The 17315-nt window shown below is 35.0% G+C and overlaps 2 protein-coding genes across 18 annotated transcripts in view; one reads left to right on the top strand and one right to left on the bottom strand.

Moving 5' to 3' along the window:
- LOC147519142 (uncharacterized) overlaps nt 1-17315 on the bottom strand; it is a 101502-nt gene that overhangs the window by 54713 nt on the left and 29474 nt on the right.
- On the top strand, nt 2302-5281 carry LOC147519151 (uncharacterized). Of its 17 annotated transcripts, none has more exons than XM_086590843.1 (7): nt 2302-2587; nt 2793-2873; nt 3024-3219; nt 3310-3371; nt 3509-3560; nt 4528-4751; nt 4951-5281. In XM_086590843.1, the coding sequence occupies exons 2-6, from the start codon at nt 2861-2863 to the stop codon at nt 4574-4576; spliced, it is 372 nt and encodes a 123-aa protein (XP_086446969.1). In that variant the 5' UTR covers nt 2302-2587; nt 2793-2860; the 3' UTR covers nt 4577-4751; nt 4951-5281. The 17 variants fall into 17 exon arrangements, 2 of the variants coding, with proteins under 2 accessions (XP_086446969.1, XP_086446968.1); XM_086590842.1 differs by having other exon boundaries at nt 2304-2587; nt 2757-2873; XR_015212033.1 differs by having other exon boundaries at nt 2359-2587; nt 2990-3371; nt 3509-3614; nt 4551-4751.

Genomic DNA, 17315 nt, shown 5'->3' with positions numbered 1-17315 from the left:
CTTTCTCGTTGTGAAGATTACAAAATTAGTTAAATGGGTTTACATGTGGCTGGAACTCCAAGTCATCTTACATTTGTCATAGCAGAGAAGCTTTTCTACAATGTTAAGGACCTTATCCAGTTTGGTGCTGTTTGTATGTCTTGCCAAACCGTATTTATTGAAATTCGAAAGGATAGGCACCGTTTACCTCGCCAACTTCCTTTGTTTCGCTTTCAAGACCGAATTCAATAGTGATGATCGGACACGTAGTTGCTCTGATCGACCGAGGATAGAGTTTCCAATTTCCAGTTCGAGTTCCTCATGGTAGCACTTGCCAAAGTTCCATCATGGGTGGTCAGTGATAGTCGCGCCAACAACTCGGATGTTTTTCTATTTAATCCAGATTCTTTTAGCAGATTAATGGATTATTCTGTTGGTACTTTTTTTCTTTTCTAAGTGAGCTAACTACTTACAAAAAAAGTGTTAACGTATTCCTATGCAAAGAAATACATACAACACTAATCAAATCTCGAGGTAAACAAGGGGTAATTGCACCGTGTATTATGCAATACCACCATGGGAATAAGCTAATTAAAGCTACTATAATACGCAAAATAAAAGGTCTGGCATTTATCAAATGTGAACACCCTTCGTACACCATAAGGATCTGACGTCAACTTCAGCAGATGTTTAGTATTGATCTGATTCGCTTTCAGTTTAGAAAGGATCTGATGTCAACATCTATTAATCACTGCAAGGATCCAGAATCCAGGGCTGAAAACAAAAGAGCAGTACAATTGTATTTTGCTAATAAGCTATATTGAAGTGCATTTGTATAACACTAAATTTTTTCCCAATACACCAATCTATATTATGGATGTTTCTATAATCAAAGTTGTTGCCGCTCAAAAAATTGTTTCTATAATCATCTACACATAGCATAGTGAGTTTGCACAATTGATAACGCTTTTAATGCCTCTGAACTTCTTCACTATGCACTCTGTACTTGCTGCTAACTACTCACTACTCACTACATTTAATTTGATTCTCAAAGAACCAACATTTCATTGCATTATGTTAATCAAGTGGAAGCCGTTCACATGCCAACGAACAGCATGTGGAGTTGGGTGATAATATCAGAATGGAGACCAATAACCAATGCAAAAATTGATCAAAGGATTGTACGACTAACGACATGGTTAAACAGATGTAATTCAGCAATGCGACTAGCATCCATAATTTCTTCCTTTTGTCGCCTCCATACAGATGATTTGAAAAAATCATCACTCCATCATTTGAATCATTCGATCTCTATACACATGAAATAAGATCTACATTATATTGAAAGTTTTTAAATGGTAATCTTGCTACATAGACATCTTACAGAAAACTTTTATTTACACATTCAATTCACTCTACATATTATATCCGACTTAATAGATCTATATATAGAACAAATATTAACAATGTCCAATGTCTTTTTTCTAATTGTTTCTCATTGTAATCGTTTCTAAATAAATAAATAGAAAATGACTTTTGTTAGCTAGCTACAATTTCTTTCTCTGTCCAAGGCTCCAAGCTACCTACTTATTTAAACCAACCAAAATATTTAGAACGACAAAAAAAGGAGTTGATGGATTCGCTAGATCATTTTGAAGACAATGATGAAAAAAATATTATTTTTCTTGCATTTTTTTTAGCTATTTTATTCTTCAATGTAGAATAACAATTATTTTGCACACTGTGATATAATATTCTTATATCTTACAGGTAATACACTGATATGAATCCAACGATGTTCCTCAATCACATATAGATGCTCGACAAGATAATTACACAACCAGCAGCACAAAGGTTAACTTCATCAACATAATAATACCTATTTTTTTGGTAAATTAGTTTGTGGCATATGCACTAATAATTATATATTTACTAAGTTACATGCGATTAAATACCTTTTCGAATATATTTATTCGCAACATGGCAACTCAGCAAAAATCAAAGCAGACAAAGAACACAGGTACACAACTAGCATATTGAAATGTTTTTTCTTATTAAAGTTTTCTGTCACACCTTGACCTGTATTAATCTAAACCATGATACATAATATATTCATTCAAACAAATGTAATACTAATTTACATGCGTTCATTCTTTTGATTTTTTCCACACTAAATTTTATTTCCTAGCACGTGCAAGGCACGTGCCCGTTTACTAGTATATATAAAGCGGATACCAGATTTCCCAATTAGTTCCCATATTCCCGGTTTTATGCCAAATTTTTAAATGGGAAGGGTACCGGAAAGTTAGACAACCACTTATTTTTTGTTCTTCATTGGAAGGGTATATTGGGAAAAACGAAGTGACGGAATTATAAGCCGAATAATAACCCGAAATAGACGCACCGTTTCGAGTACTTTACCAGTTTATCTACAGTATAAAAATTAACGCTAAGAAAAAAAAACCTCTTCTTTCTCCGGCAAAATAACGAAACTCCATCACTTATTTTTTTCAAATTCGTTAATTTCTTATTTTATTCTCACCATTTAGACCCTGTTTTCATATTTGGCTAAAAAGATACGATGTTCCATGGCGATCTTCATAAACAGGTTTGATTGCATTTTCTTCCCGTCTCGTTCTCTTATGCTTCTTCCTTATTTTTCTTCCACATAACTTTTAATTGTTTGAAAAAATGCCTAAATAACTTTATGTTTAGTTACACTTGAATTTTGCTACTATTAGATTGTTTTGAGGCTTTCGTATTTTTGTCAAACACAGGTCTCATGAAGAACCGTTTTTGTGTCTTTTGTGTAGTTGGGTTTCACTGCAATTGGTTTGAAGAAGGTGCTGTGCTTGCTGTTTGAAGAAGGTGTTGTGTCCTAATGAAATTTTTAGGTATGTGGTTCAGGACTCTTACAAGGGTGGAGTAGTTGTTCAAGTAACTAGATGGCTTATTGTGAAGGATAATGTGAAAAGGAAGTTTACTCAATCATTTTTCCTGGCCCTACAAGACAAAGGCTACTTTGTTCTTAATGATATTTTTAGGTATGTGGATGAGTATGAAACGGTGGAGTTCGATGCAGTTGCCATTGCAGTTAATGGTGTCACTGAAGTATCCACTGTGGAAAGTTGAGGTTGTCGAGGCCCCTGTTCATTCAGGTCAAGATGAAGTTCTTCCAGTCACCGAGCCGGCTTCAACAGTTCCGGAAGATACTCCAAAGAAGTCTTATGCTTCAATAGTGAGCTTATTAATTTCTGTTACTTTTGCTGATAAGTTCCTCTTTTTAATCACTTGAATGTAAGTTATTTGATTTAAATGATTGATGCAAGTTAAAGTTATGAAGGAAACTACTCCTGTCCATGTGCCTACGAATGTTAGAAAGGTAGCAGCAGGTACTGGAAAGATTATTTCAGCTGTCATTCTGTAAACAAGTAATCATATCTTATAGTTTTAGTACGCCACTATAATGTTTTGTGCATACAAGTTCTTTTTTTTAATCATATTGTTATTTCGTTTCATATGATGCGAGGACGACATTGCTGGACTGGTGGAACACCCGTTATAGATGGCCTTATCCCATGGTAAAATTCTGGCTCATTTATAGCATGCAGTTCCTGATTATTCTGGCTCCACAGGTTAGTGCGTTGGATATACACCCAAAATGATATTTGACTACTATTAATAACTGTCATAACTGGATGATCTAGATTTATGGTTGCTTTCTACGCCACACATACAGTTACAAGTTTCAAAGTGACTGGTACACCGTTGGGAGAACCCAATAGCCCCGATTTCGGAGTAAATGGCTATTTCTAAATAAAAGCATAATACATTATAAGTATTATTAAATGTAGTCACTGATAATGATAAACAAACCGTTGCATGGTCTCTTACGAGTTACGATTTGTGATATTTGTTTGAGATGAAAATATGATTGGACCATTGAATGTTCCTCTAGAGAACTTCTTTCACTTGGGATTTCGAAACCCAAATTATTTTAGATTGTTTTTCTCTTTAATGGGTACAATACACAAGGTGTTTGCAGTTAGCTAGCTAAAAAATAGTAATGAAAAAGTTGTAGACAATTGTGAGGAGTGTCTAATAAGTTTCATGGTTCCTCTTACATAAACCAATGCCATGTTGCTCATATGCATGATTCTACATATTTGTCGATGTTTGGTGAACCTGCATACTAGAGTGCGTAATGGAAAGGCATGTTTGTGGTTATATCCTTTTAAGTTATTAGTATTGTTTTATTGAATAGTGGTTAAATTTTTGTTTAAGAATCGGAGGATAAAATTTGAGGATGTATATGCTCTTCAATTGTAGCTTTTGGTTTCAATCCACATGTTGCTTCTTTTTCCATACATGCTAAAATTTTTCCCAAACTATGGTTTATCAGCAGCTGAACTACTTGCCCATGCGGCAATGCAATTGCTACTGCAGCTGTCAGACCCAGTTCTCATTTATAGAAAGATATATGAATTGTTTTTATCAGGCATTGATTTATTAATGGGTTGCTATGAGTTATACTGATATAAATAATAGGTCTTTTCTCACTTCCTTTGGAGATTCAAAGCGGGATGAATTGGAATGATACTTAAGTGTCTCGCAGCATGCATGTAGCAAGGCCAATTTGAGTGAGGAACTTTTTTCATTTAAGGTTCGACATGTGGTGGTGGAGCAATTTAGATGCCACTTAAGTTTATTTCAGCTTTTGAATGTGGTGGTGGAGCAATATACATTACACTGAAGTTGATCTGCAAGTACAGGTTAGTAAATGTGTTATGCAAGATGTGCCAATAGAGCTATACTATTTTGTTTTTGGATTAGATTTATGCATTTTCCCTACGATCTTTGGACTGCTCTCTTTTGCAATTCAAGTGAGTATGGTTCTATTGGCCCATCATCTGACCAGTTCTCCTGATATTCTCCACGTGCTTAACTCTTTCTTTTTCATGTCATGGCTAGAAAGAGACCTTAGCGATTTTACCACAAATCCATGCTAGAAGATCCATGAAAGTTTTTAAAACCTATAGTAAGAATATCAAGTGCTTCAGAGGATTTATAATCCTGGCCTCCGAAATCAATTAGGAGCAAGAAGACAGACAGACTCAGAAACCGTCACAATGCATTTAGAGTGGGACCAAGTTTTGTCGAGTGCTTAGTTGGCTTCTTTGAAGAGGTTGCTAATGATTTCAATACTACATAAGGTGTATTATGGATAATAACTGAGTTTGCGATTTATCAAAGATTGTTTGCATTTCATCTTTTAATCAATAAGAAAGTACATTTGCACCAATATAAACAATGTCACTATCCATATGATTCTACCGGGATAGAATTATATTAAACTAAAAAATTGTCCAAACTAACAGTAGCAATGTCATTGCATGTCTTCAATCCATTCACTGTGAACATGTACAAGTTCAGATGTAGGACTTATCATCTTTCAGCAGCTCACCTCCTATTAAAACAAGAAAATGTGTACTTCAATTTCAAAGAGGAAAAAAACTGATGAAGCTAATTCTAACCAAGAGAGTAGGGGATGAACAAAAGAATCAAGCTCAGTTACCTCAGAGTCTCAGACACGTGACCATAACATTGTTAGGGTCGACCAGTTTTCCCATAAAAAAATTCAGTATAAACATCTCGAATTCAGTCCTTTCAGCGACTAGCAATTCAATTTCTTCAAGATGTAGTAGTTTACGCATTGATTCTTTCTGAAGTATTGAAAGAATCGAGCACAAGTATTGAATGTGCCAGGATCAAGGACAAACTTCTTCCGACTGGTGTTTATAAATTGTTGGCACTACAGTCACATTCCAATTGACTAGCTAGGTGCCTTTCAAATAATCAAATGATCCCCTCGGAGCTTTGACCAATTAGGCATCACATGGAATGTCAAATTGTCAGTCAGTTTCATTACTGGGTTGTAGCTCAGGGTTGCAGGCTTGCAGGTATCCCCTAATTGAAGTAAGTATATACTTTACGTTTAGCCCTCTGAGCATATTTTCACGAAACCCTATGTGAAAATCAACCCGATTGATAATTCTAGACCTTGAGTCGTAAATTACAGAAGAATTTGCCTCATGGCACAAAAGTTAAATAGTATTAAAGTCGAATTAGAGCAGAATTTTAGAAAAGTTCGTTCGTGAAAAATGTACAATTAAAGTACTGGACACATCTTTGGCAGTTGCAGGTAAGTTTTGATAGATGTATTAAAAGACTCAATAGAGCAAAACTACAACCATTAGTTTTGGGAAATATCATATGATAAATGTAATTCAAAACCTGTGATTTTCATAGAATAAACAGTGTTGGTATATGATGGAATTTACATATAATTTGCTTATAAAGAGGGTGACATCAGACTAGCGCAGTGATCCCAGATGTTGCAAGCATTTACCAATTTTCGATTCTAACTTAATGAAACTTAATTAAGCGGCTGACTATAGTATTCAAAGTTCTTTGGCAATATTAATTGAAACAGACATTCCAGGATTTCGAGTATCAGATATTGATTAAGTGCTAATCAAATTCTGATCGCCACATTCTTTACTATAAGCAATCTTAATTTTTCATCTTCAGCTTTGTTTTCTCTAAGCCTGATAAGTGAGCAGATAACATGGTAAAATTCTGTAAGAACTATCCAGAATGGTGAATGAGTGCATTTCATGTAAAATTGGCATTATGATCTTGGCATGTCAAAGAGTACAGGGAAACCTATTGATGCCTCAAATAGTGAGTCAACAGTCCGTAATAACAGGTTCACCCGGAAAGTTGGACAACCACTTTCTTTTTGCTCTTCGCGAAAAGGATAAATCGGTAATTTAAAGCATTTCCAAAACTATAAAACTCAACGCCTTCATAAAACAAAACAAACAGAGACACCGATTCACGGTTTCCCAATTAAGAAAAAAGAAAACCGTCGTCTTCTCTGTTCCTGGACATTACTCTCTTTCCAATTCCCAAATTAACTTAAAAATTGAGATTCCTTATGCTCTCTATTTCGAGTTTTCACTTTATACCTTCTTCCCATCAAAACTCGATAAATACTCGCCGAATATTGCCTGCAACTTTGGTACAATGTTATTTTCAAAAGGCTAAAGTAAAAAGGTGCATCTACAATGGAATTGAAGACTTCTAACATCCCTATTTTAACGGTACATTTTCCGAAAGAATCACGTGTAACGAAAGGATCCCTATTTTCACCTTTCAATTTTTCGAACAAACTTTTCAAATATTCAGTATGTTACATAATATATCCATTCAAATATTCAGTATATCCCTTTTGATTAAGAAATATATAAATTCAGTATGGTACATAATATATCCATTCAAACAAATTTAATATGTTACTTATTTATATGCGTTCATTCCTTTGATTTTCTCCACCTCAATTTTCTTTTCTAGCACGTGCAACGCACGTGCAACGCACGTGCCCATTTACTAGTAAGTATAATTAAGATTAGTTGCACGTGCCCATTTACTAGTAAGTATAATTAAGATATACTTAATTATAGTACATCGGCAGTATGTAGTTAAGCTTCGTTGGTATGCACCATTGATATTCGTATGTACCGGCAGTGTGCATTACTAACTCAGACATCACCTGTATTGCCTCACAAGTCACAACAACACAATGGCTGCAGTAGGTCGATCCAGAATATCAACCGTATCAAGCAAAATATTTTCAAAGAACATTATCTCACACCAAGACGGGAATTACTAATGAGCCTATCAAATCTCTCATCAAGAATCATACCTTCCGCGCAGATTCTCAGACTCATAAAATTATTCCAAAGCAGTTCAAGAATGAACAATCCCAAAAACATTGCTAAATTAATTTCAATTCTTATACTTGAATTTAGATAAGGTACTTTCGATCCGATCATAAAGAACATTCTCCTTTAAAAGCTCATAAATGAAAATGATGAAGGCCATTTATCAATGGACACAGTATCACAAGAAAAACTACATGACGACTGATGTGAGGTTCGCAGGATAATTGAGACACTAAACATCCCCAACAAATGTATGTAGTCTGTGCCTATCCGATTTATCAGTAAGCATGTAAGAGTTACAGATGAAGACAAAACACCCAAGTATTACTACAGATATGGAAAGTTCTGACTAAGTATTCGTCAACATTATTGGAAAATTCCAAACACATGTATGTAACTTGGAATAATCAGCCTAGAAATATACAGCATGGGAGAAATGAGTATAATCAGATTAACTGTTCTAATATCAAATATAGAATCTAGTCTTATCACTCACTAGATACAAGCACCATCAGAAATTTCGGTAAGACGGTAACCCTAAATTCTCCGCTCTTACCTTACAATATCTGAAACCGAAGCAATGAAGTATGCATAGTTACTTAGTAGTAAATAATGTCATCATAACAAAATATGGGACATTGTACATTAATAAGCGTTAATACCTTAACTTGTTCAATTGGACCGCCTTCTCTGAAAACAAAAACTGGCATATGTAAATACAAATACCTAATGCTCCATTCATAATATATTTGAATAAGATGAAATTAAAAAGATTAGCAGGATAAAGTTGACAATGGCATCCTTCAACAAAGAATTTAGTAGAGAAAAGAACTAAAATTGAGTGCTGAACATAGAGGTGCATAGATGTGTACATTGGACTCAAATGGCTTTGAATGCACCAAGTCAGAAGATAAATACAATTGTTTAGAATGTTAAACACATCATACTTTATTCCTTGTTTGCTTACTCATTTACTCCTCTTAATTAAAGTCATTTCTCTTAAAAAATCTCTTAAAATGGAACAAGGAAACCTTTGGGATTTTTTCTCTCAAATTTCAACTCCTAAACATCAATTAAATCATCTCTGTTCCCTCCCTATGGATAATGAAGCCCTGTCTCAAGTAAAGTCTATTTCTAATTTTATTAATACCTTACACACTAAAAAAGAGGATTAATGGAGACAGAACTCTAGATTAACTATACTTACAGCTCAACCTTTCCATGCTACTGCTAATGTTAGAAGGAGTAGAAATAAAAAGTGATAAATTGCAAACTGATTCAGGTGATTGGCTTCTTAAAAGGGAAGACATAGCTGATTACCTTCGTCACTCTTTCTCCTCCCTTTCGATTCTTCCTCAACTCAGACTATGTCTCCTGCCTCAGATGACTCTCTAATGGATATATCTAACTTATTTGATTGTCGTAATACACCTTCTAGTAATGATTTCCTTACTTCTTGTCTATCAAGTAAAAAAAATTAAAAAGTACTAAAATGTACGAATGGTCATAAATCTCCCGGCACTTGGCTGCATGAGAGATCCCCTCGCCCTTTTCGCGAACATAGTTAGACGTCAAGGAATATATATGGTTCAAAAGTTCTTACACTGCATTTTGAAGAATATCTCAACCACACTTTCATTTGCTTAATACCCAAGTCTCAAGCTCCTTCTAAGGTTAAAGATTATATGCCAATAGTCTTTGTAATGTGTCTTACAAAATAATTTCTAAGATTTTGGCCAATAAATTTACTCCTGAAATCTATCTTACCCAACCAAGGAGCTTTTGCTCCAAATAGGTCCAGAGGTGATAATGTCGATGTGGTTCATGAAGTCATCCATAAAATTAATCATGTCAGAAACATGAATAAGAAAGGCCTCATTGCTCTCAATTAGATATGTCCAAGGCCTATGATAGAGTTGAATGTGCTCCTTTACTAATCATTTTCTCTATACTTGGGGGTTTTCTTATAAGTGGATTAGTGTAATTTGATTTTGCATATCTACAGTAACTTATGAAATCTTCCTTAATGGTTTTCCTCTCCAAACTTTTAAACCAAATAGAGGACTTATACAGGGTGACCCTCTATCATCCTATCTCTTTATTAGTGAAGCTCTTTCTAGACTTCTTCATAAACCTCAAGTTGAAAAGAACATAAACTTACCAAAATATCTAAAGGCTCGCATTTCTCATATGTTATATCTTGGATGACCTCATTATCTTTGGGAAAACAAAACTATATGAAGTGCATACTATCCAGTCTACTCGTAAACACATATTGTAAAGCTACAGGTAATGTATTAATGTAGACAAATCAACTATAAACTATTCTATTTAGTAATAATACTACACCTCGCCAGCCTATACTATGTCCACCTTTTCTATTCCAAAGAAATTAACAGAACAAATGAGTTCTGCCTGTAACTTTTGGTAGAGGAGAGCTAGTTACAGTAAGGCTCCTCACTTGTGCTCCTGGGAGAAATTAAACAGACCTAAGATTCTTGGGGATTGGGCTTTAGGAATCCACATTATTTTAATATGGCTCTTCTTTGCTAGCTCTGTTGGAGAATTTTAACACAAAATTCTATACGGAACCAAGTTATAAGATCAACTGAATTTAGATTCAACTTCTGCTCCAAGACCACTGATATCTCCTATTTGTCAAGGACTCTTGCAAGCTAAAAAATAAATAAAAAGAACGTTAATGTGGAGTATTGAGAATGGTCTCCAAGTTATTCTGGACTGATCCCTGGCTATTAGTCAACGGAAGTCCTACTGTCTTAAACCTTTGTCGGCATCCACCAACTTCTTATGACCCTGCTTTGACTGTTAGCGATTTCATTACCCCCACAGGAGAGTGGAATCATAATTCTCCAAGAGCAATCCTCCATCCATTAATATTGCAATCTGTACATAACATCTATGCCAGACACTCCACCGAAGAATCCATAATTTGGATTCCTTCTGTGAATGGGTATATCCACAGTAAAATCTGCTTATAATCTTATTTATGATTGAGAAGAAAATATTGGCCAATTCTCTCATGGCAATTCACCTATACATTTTTCCAAAATATGGGAAATGAATACCATCTAGGGTCATGCTGTTTTTGTGGAAAGTAGCGCTAGATCTATTATTACTCACAAACCATAAACTACACTCTCATCAGATCCCTATAGATAAAGAATGTGGTTTTTGCTCACACCAGGCAGACACTGTTGACCATCTCTTCTCTCAATGCCCTTGGTTCCAGAAACCCTGGTTCTCTTCAGTCTTATGCGTAAGAACAGACACTCTACAATTAGAACACACTAATTAGCTTCTCTTCTTTACTGCATCCCACCTTACCAAAGAACAATTGCAGGATGTCAGGTGTGCAGCCTAATCAAAATACAGTACTAATTAAAGCATGGACTAGTTGGATAGACTGGAAGAAATTGAGTTTAGCACCCCAAGAGCATGAGGAAAGTATAACTCCTCCACCAGGATCCTGGCGCGATGTCAGGTATGCAGCCTAATCAAAATACAGTACTATTAAAGGATGGACTAGTTGTATAGACTGGAGGTAATTTGTTGTTCCTGATGATAGCATGGTAACGAGAGTTACTACTGAGTGCAGTGGAATGAGACAGGTTCGCTTTTTCTTCTTCTGTTCTTGTTTCAGACTTTCAGTGATTACGGCCCAAGTACAAACTCAAATAATAATTTCGGCCTCAAGTCCATCAACGCATTGTCATTTTTCATTGTGACACATAAGCGTTTTTAGGGGATCAAAATAGTCAAAAACGAATCAAGTACCAACGCGAAATTAGAAAAATTCTTGTTTCCATTGCGCACGGCACAAGTTGTCCCGTCCATTATTTCCCTCCATTTCTATGGCGCCAAACCATCTTCGCGCCCTTCGTTTCTCTCAATTTTCTACGCTATATAACAGATGAATTACAGATGAAGCATCCGTCATTTCTTCATCTCCTCTCATCAGTCAAACTTTTTATATTTTGTCATGGGTTCTAGTAGTCATAATAGCAATTGGTGCGAAAGAGTAAGTGAACTAATTTTCGACGACGATGATGAAAAATACCATGAATCGCTCAACAAATGCAAAGTGATGCGGTTGTAGTTAAGCGCCAATGATTCTAGCTTTCAACGCTTTATTTGTACCAAAATGGGGTGGATCTCGTTGATGGTAGAGAATACACTAACCACGCATCGTGTTGAAAGCATGAACGGTTGGTGATCGATTATTTTGCTGATAGACCAACTTATAAAGTAGGTAAGTTTCGTCGTAGGTTTCGTATATGAGAAGACCACTTTTTAACAATATATTGGAAGTTGTCACTAATTTTGATCCATATTTTAAACTTTCTTGTGATGCTCTTGGTTTGCCTGGGGTTTCGGGTTTGGTAAAATGATACCGCAATACGATGCTTGCTTATGGTCATCCGGTGATTCAATGGATCACTGGATAAAACTTCCGAGAGTACAACCCGAGAATCACTTCATCATTTCTCAATGCGGTTGTCAACTGCTTTTGAAGAACAAGACCTAAGAAGCCCAACCGGAAGAAGATGTAACACGCTTTGCTTACAAGGAGTGAAAAACGCGGTTGGCGGTATGTTGGGCGCTTTAGATCAGATGCATTGGTATGTAAAAATTGTCCAACTGCGTGGCATGGAACTCATTTGGACCATGCTAGAAAAGCGACTGTAATTTTGGAAGCAGTTGTAGACTAGGAACTATGGCTTTGGCACGCATACTTTGGAATGGATGGATCGTATAATGATCTTAATATGTTAGATAATTCTCATTTATTTGATAATTTAGTCAGAGGAATAGCTCCATCTTGTGTTTATCAAGTTAATAACAATCCTTACAATATTGGCTACTACCTTGCTGATGGAATATATCAACCATGGGCTACACTGATTCAAACAATCTCATCTCCTGCTACTCTCATGAATACTAACTTTGCAAAAGTGCAAGAAGCAGCTCGTAAAGATGTGGAACGTGGTTTTGGTGTTTTACAGGCTAGATTTGCAATTGTTAGCAGGCTTGTTCGTCAGTGGGATAGAGGAGCTCTATCCCGTATAATGAAGGCATGTATTAAACTTCACAACATGATTGTTGAGAATGAACGTAATGTACAACTTCCAAAGTGGAAACTACCTACAGATGAACGATTGCGGCATGAAGTTGAGATGCAGAGTAATAACCATATGTTTGTGTAAAACATGGTAGCCAGGACATTAAGTATTCGTTGTGGAGTTACTAATCAACAATTGAAGAATGATCTGGTTGAATATCATTGGGCATGTTATGGTGCACGCCACAACCAAAGGAACAACTAATAAATTTGTTTAAGTTTGTTAACTGTGTTTTTTAAGTATGCTTTCTGTATTTTTTGTTATCTGTACTTTCATCAAGTTTGTTTAAGTTTGATTTGTCTTAGTTGAACTTTCTATTAACTGTGTTTTTTAAGTGTGTTTTTTGTATTTTCTGTTAAGTGTACTTTTATCAAGTTTGTTTTGTTTAAATAAGATTGTGATTTGTTGAATAAGATTTGCACATACTTGAAATTAAAAACGTTACAACATACTTAGAATTAAAAACGTTACAACATACTTAAAATTAAAAACGTTACAACATACTTGGAATTAAAAACGTTATAACTAAAAATCATCATCTTCATATTATTCGTTTTTCATATTCTTCATTTTCATCCCTCAGAAATGGATTGGGAGAGTGTGGTCGCGTACCACGAGATTTACTAGCACTGTTTGTTGATCCAGAAGAAAAAAAAGACCCAAACTGTTGAGAATGATGGGTTGGAATGTATGGACTAGGAGGTGCTGGAATGTATGGAGTAGAAGAGATTGGATAATTAGGAATAGAAGGAGCAGCAGGAATACCTTGTTCTTGTTCAACCCACTTACGATAGATAGCTGCTTGCTTAGCTTCCCAAAATGTCAGTTGAATACCGCTAAACTTGCTTAGATCAAGCATCATGATATCTTGTTCTTTCTGTGATTCAAGCATCAATATTTCGTATTCTTTTTCCTTTTTCATTGAGAAGAACATTTGTCGTTTTAGCTCTGTTTGTTCTTGCAGATATTTTACAGTTGTAATTGATTGTCTATGACCTCCTCCAGAGTTTGTGCCATTTGGTGCGCAACTTCATCATCATCTCTTTTCTTAAAATTTCTTCCCTTTGGCCGTTTTTCTTAGGGTTGTCAATGGGTCGGGACAAGCCCGATTGAATCCGAACCGATAAGATAAGGACTTAGACTTTAAATTTAGCTCGATAAGATTATTGGGCCAGGTCTGGACATACCTATGTCCGATCTGATAATGGCCCGACCCGAAATATATAATAGTTTATGTGTTTTATATTTAATATTATTAATATATCTATTATATTTACTGAAAGTTGACATAGAAAATCGGAAGCCATATTGGTTAGTATTGTGTTTGCCACACAAGAGTTGTGGGTTTGATTCTTACCACTTACAAATTTGATTAAATTTTAGACAAAAATAACAGTTCTCATGTATTGCTAACGGACCTGGGCCTGGCCCGAATCCGAACTTGCCCAATAAGACCTAGGCCGGGCTTGGACTCAAAATATCAAATATGATTTGGGCCGGGCCTGGACCTAGGTGTGTCATGTTCAGGTCCGGCCCGTTGACAGCCTTAGTTTTTCTGATCCGGGCACTTCCCTCGATGGTTGAATTTCTTCATCTAACGAAATATTGGCTATTCCAATATTGTTAGCGGTTGATCCACCACTGATGCCACCACTAACATCACTACTATAAGTGGTTCTCTGTTTTTTTGAACTACTATATATCACTTCTAGCTTGATAGAAATGATTTCATTTTGAACTTAAAATTAAAATCCAATAACAATGCTCAAATTTAAAATGTTCCTTTTGAACAGTTAAAAAAATAGTACGAGCTCGTGACATTGTATCATCCGCATTAGTACCACTAGCATTCATTCTCAATTGTTGATCATAATAACTTTGAAATAAACTTACCGCATGTTGGATGATGTGAAAATTTTGCCCTACATGACCAAGCTGGCTCATACGCTTGTTCATTTCATCAGCAATTTTCTCAAAAAAAACATGCCTATTTTGGCCCGTTCCAACAACTGCATCTTCTGAAATAAAAATCCAACTATGGCATAAAATTTCATCTTCAACAGTTGTGAAATTTTTTGAACGACCTTGAACATAGGTATGTGGGCTGTTTTCTTGGCTTTGGTTTTCACTATTTCTACCACCTCTATTTCCTCTACCTCTAGACCTTTGTGAAGACATTTTGTGATTTTGGTGAAAAATAAAAGAAGAAAGAAAAAAGAAGAAGATGAAGTGAATTGGTGAAAAATGAGTTAAGCAAATATGCAATATATATAGGCCCAGTCCAACGGAACTAAATATAGCCGTTAATTCCAACGGTACAAAATCGAATCGTTTGAATTTTTTATTAAAAAAAAACAAACAAATGCTGGATGGCAAAAGTAGTCCCGTCCCGCTCTTGGACGGGTCAAGTTGTCTCGTGCACACCATTTCTATACTTTTCACCATTTTGGTTCCAGTTTTGACAATTCTTAAAATCAAAACGACGATTTGACAACGCGTTGGTGACGAAAATTGTTAAATAAATTGTCAAATGTCACATTGAAAATGAAAAATAACAATGCGTTGATGATGCTCTAACTGGGCTGACTTCATCATACATCATCATTTTTTACTTATAATTTCAGCTCAAGGACAAATCGAACTGATGCCTTCGTATGTAAATTCAAATTTTACATACTAGTACTAATACTCCGGCTAATACCCGTTTGTAGTCTTGTGTACTACAAGGCTACTAATTGGATTCTAACCTTTGCATGGCATTTGTAAATCTGGAGAACCCTGTAGTGAAGCATACACAAGTTTAAAAAAAAATAGTGATTATAAAGAAAAGGTTATCATGAGGACCTTATCCCTCAAGCCGATCATCTAATGGCTATGTATTTTTATGTTAATTAAGTTACTCAAAACAATATTGTTAAACACATGTTTTGCCTTGCTACACTTATTTGTTTGACGATTTGCGGTTAGTGTCTAGGGGATTTATTAGCTTGATAATTATTTCGAAAAGATATTGGATCTTGAACAATTGAAATAACAGGCGTAAGCAGTCTATTGCTTGGTAGATGATTTATACGTGCATGCTTACACTAATTTTAAGTGCAAAGTATGTTATCTTTAAAATATTTTATGTAGGCCTTTTGATATTTTTATAAGACAGACTCTTTAGCATCATTTTGTATTGTTGTTTCTCCTCTTTTGAACTTCGTCAGTTTTGTGTTGTAAGACACATACAAACATAAACATATCATTTTTATCTTGAAAATACATTGTATCTTAAAATAAATCTTGAAAAATTGAAACATTCGTAAATGCGAAAAATAACAAACTTTTGTAAGTAGCCTACTATTTGGTAGCAAATTTACATGCTTACACTACTTTTCAAAGCAAAGTATGTTATCATTTTCATTTTGGAAAATAAATAAATAATAATGTTGGTATTTTGTTGTTTTTATTAAAGACACATTCTCGACCATCCGATGTGACTACCACGATGGATCTCACTAATAAAGATAGGTCTAAGTTGACGAACCCTGGCCCAAGTAAAGAGTTGTCTCTCGAAGAGATTATACGCTACAAATAGCTCATTCATTTGAAACGTTTTCATGTGGGCATAAGTGAGCATGAGTTGCAATTAGTAGATTTTATGACTAAAAGTTGCATGGATTAAATCTATACCAAAGAGTTTTTAGAGTTTAGATCAAACTATATTATTCGTCTAAGAGGATTTTTAATCCCATAAAGAAGAAGAACCAACTGAAGAATATTTTAACTGTCCTCAATGATCCCACAAATTAAACCTGTTTTCACAATATCAAATTCGATTTCACTAGTCCATAGATGAATGATGTGTGGATTATGTTATACGATGAATGGATGGTGACTTTTGTTTCTATGAAATGCAGTTTTGCTTAAGTTTTATACATTTGTGTATATATTATGCCTAAGTTTGCGTATGTTTATTGATAATAATAATAATAATCAAAAAGGTCTTGGCAGCTCAATTTGTTGTGGTGCTTGACCTCCAAATCATTTGTATGATTTATTTTGAAAATTGAATAAAATATATTCTTTTGTTAAAAAAAAAAAAAAAAACTAGAATCAGATACCTACATGGACCTACTCATGCATGACTTCCTATTAGGCCCATAATATGGCCCATTAACCATTTTTAACTGAAAGTCTGAAACAAAAGAGAACAAGATGACTTGGCTGGTCTCATTTCTTTTTTCTTCTTTAATTTCTCCTCAAAAAACAAGAATAACACAAAAGAGGAGAAATTTATAACTGTTAACAAAATTTATAACTGTTAACAAAGAAAAGAAAATGCAATGTCGTGAAATTGCTCGTAGTGTATTATCTCACGACAAAATGTATAACTGTTAACAAAAAAATTATTTCGTTGTGAGTA

This window comes from Coptis chinensis, chromosome 2 (genome assembly GCF_015680905.1).
Source record: "Coptis chinensis isolate HL-2020 chromosome 2, ASM1568090v1, whole genome shotgun sequence".
Lineage (NCBI taxonomy): Eukaryota > Viridiplantae > Streptophyta > Magnoliopsida > Ranunculales > Ranunculaceae > Coptis > Coptis chinensis.
The sequence above is the reverse complement of the archived record's forward strand: the minus strand, read 5'-3'. Positions and strand labels throughout refer to the sequence as shown.

Bases quoted from the DNA above. Each gene is read 5' to 3' on its own strand.
- LOC147519151 (XM_086590843.1), top strand. The intron at 3,372-3,508 runs GTACTGGAAAGA...ATATGATGCGAG, and splicing joins TGTTAGAAAGGTAGCAGCAG to GACGACATTGCTGGACTGGT. The intron at 3,561-4,527 runs GTAAAATTCTGG...TATAAATAATAG, and splicing joins ATAGATGGCCTTATCCCATG to GTCTTTTCTCACTTCCTTTG.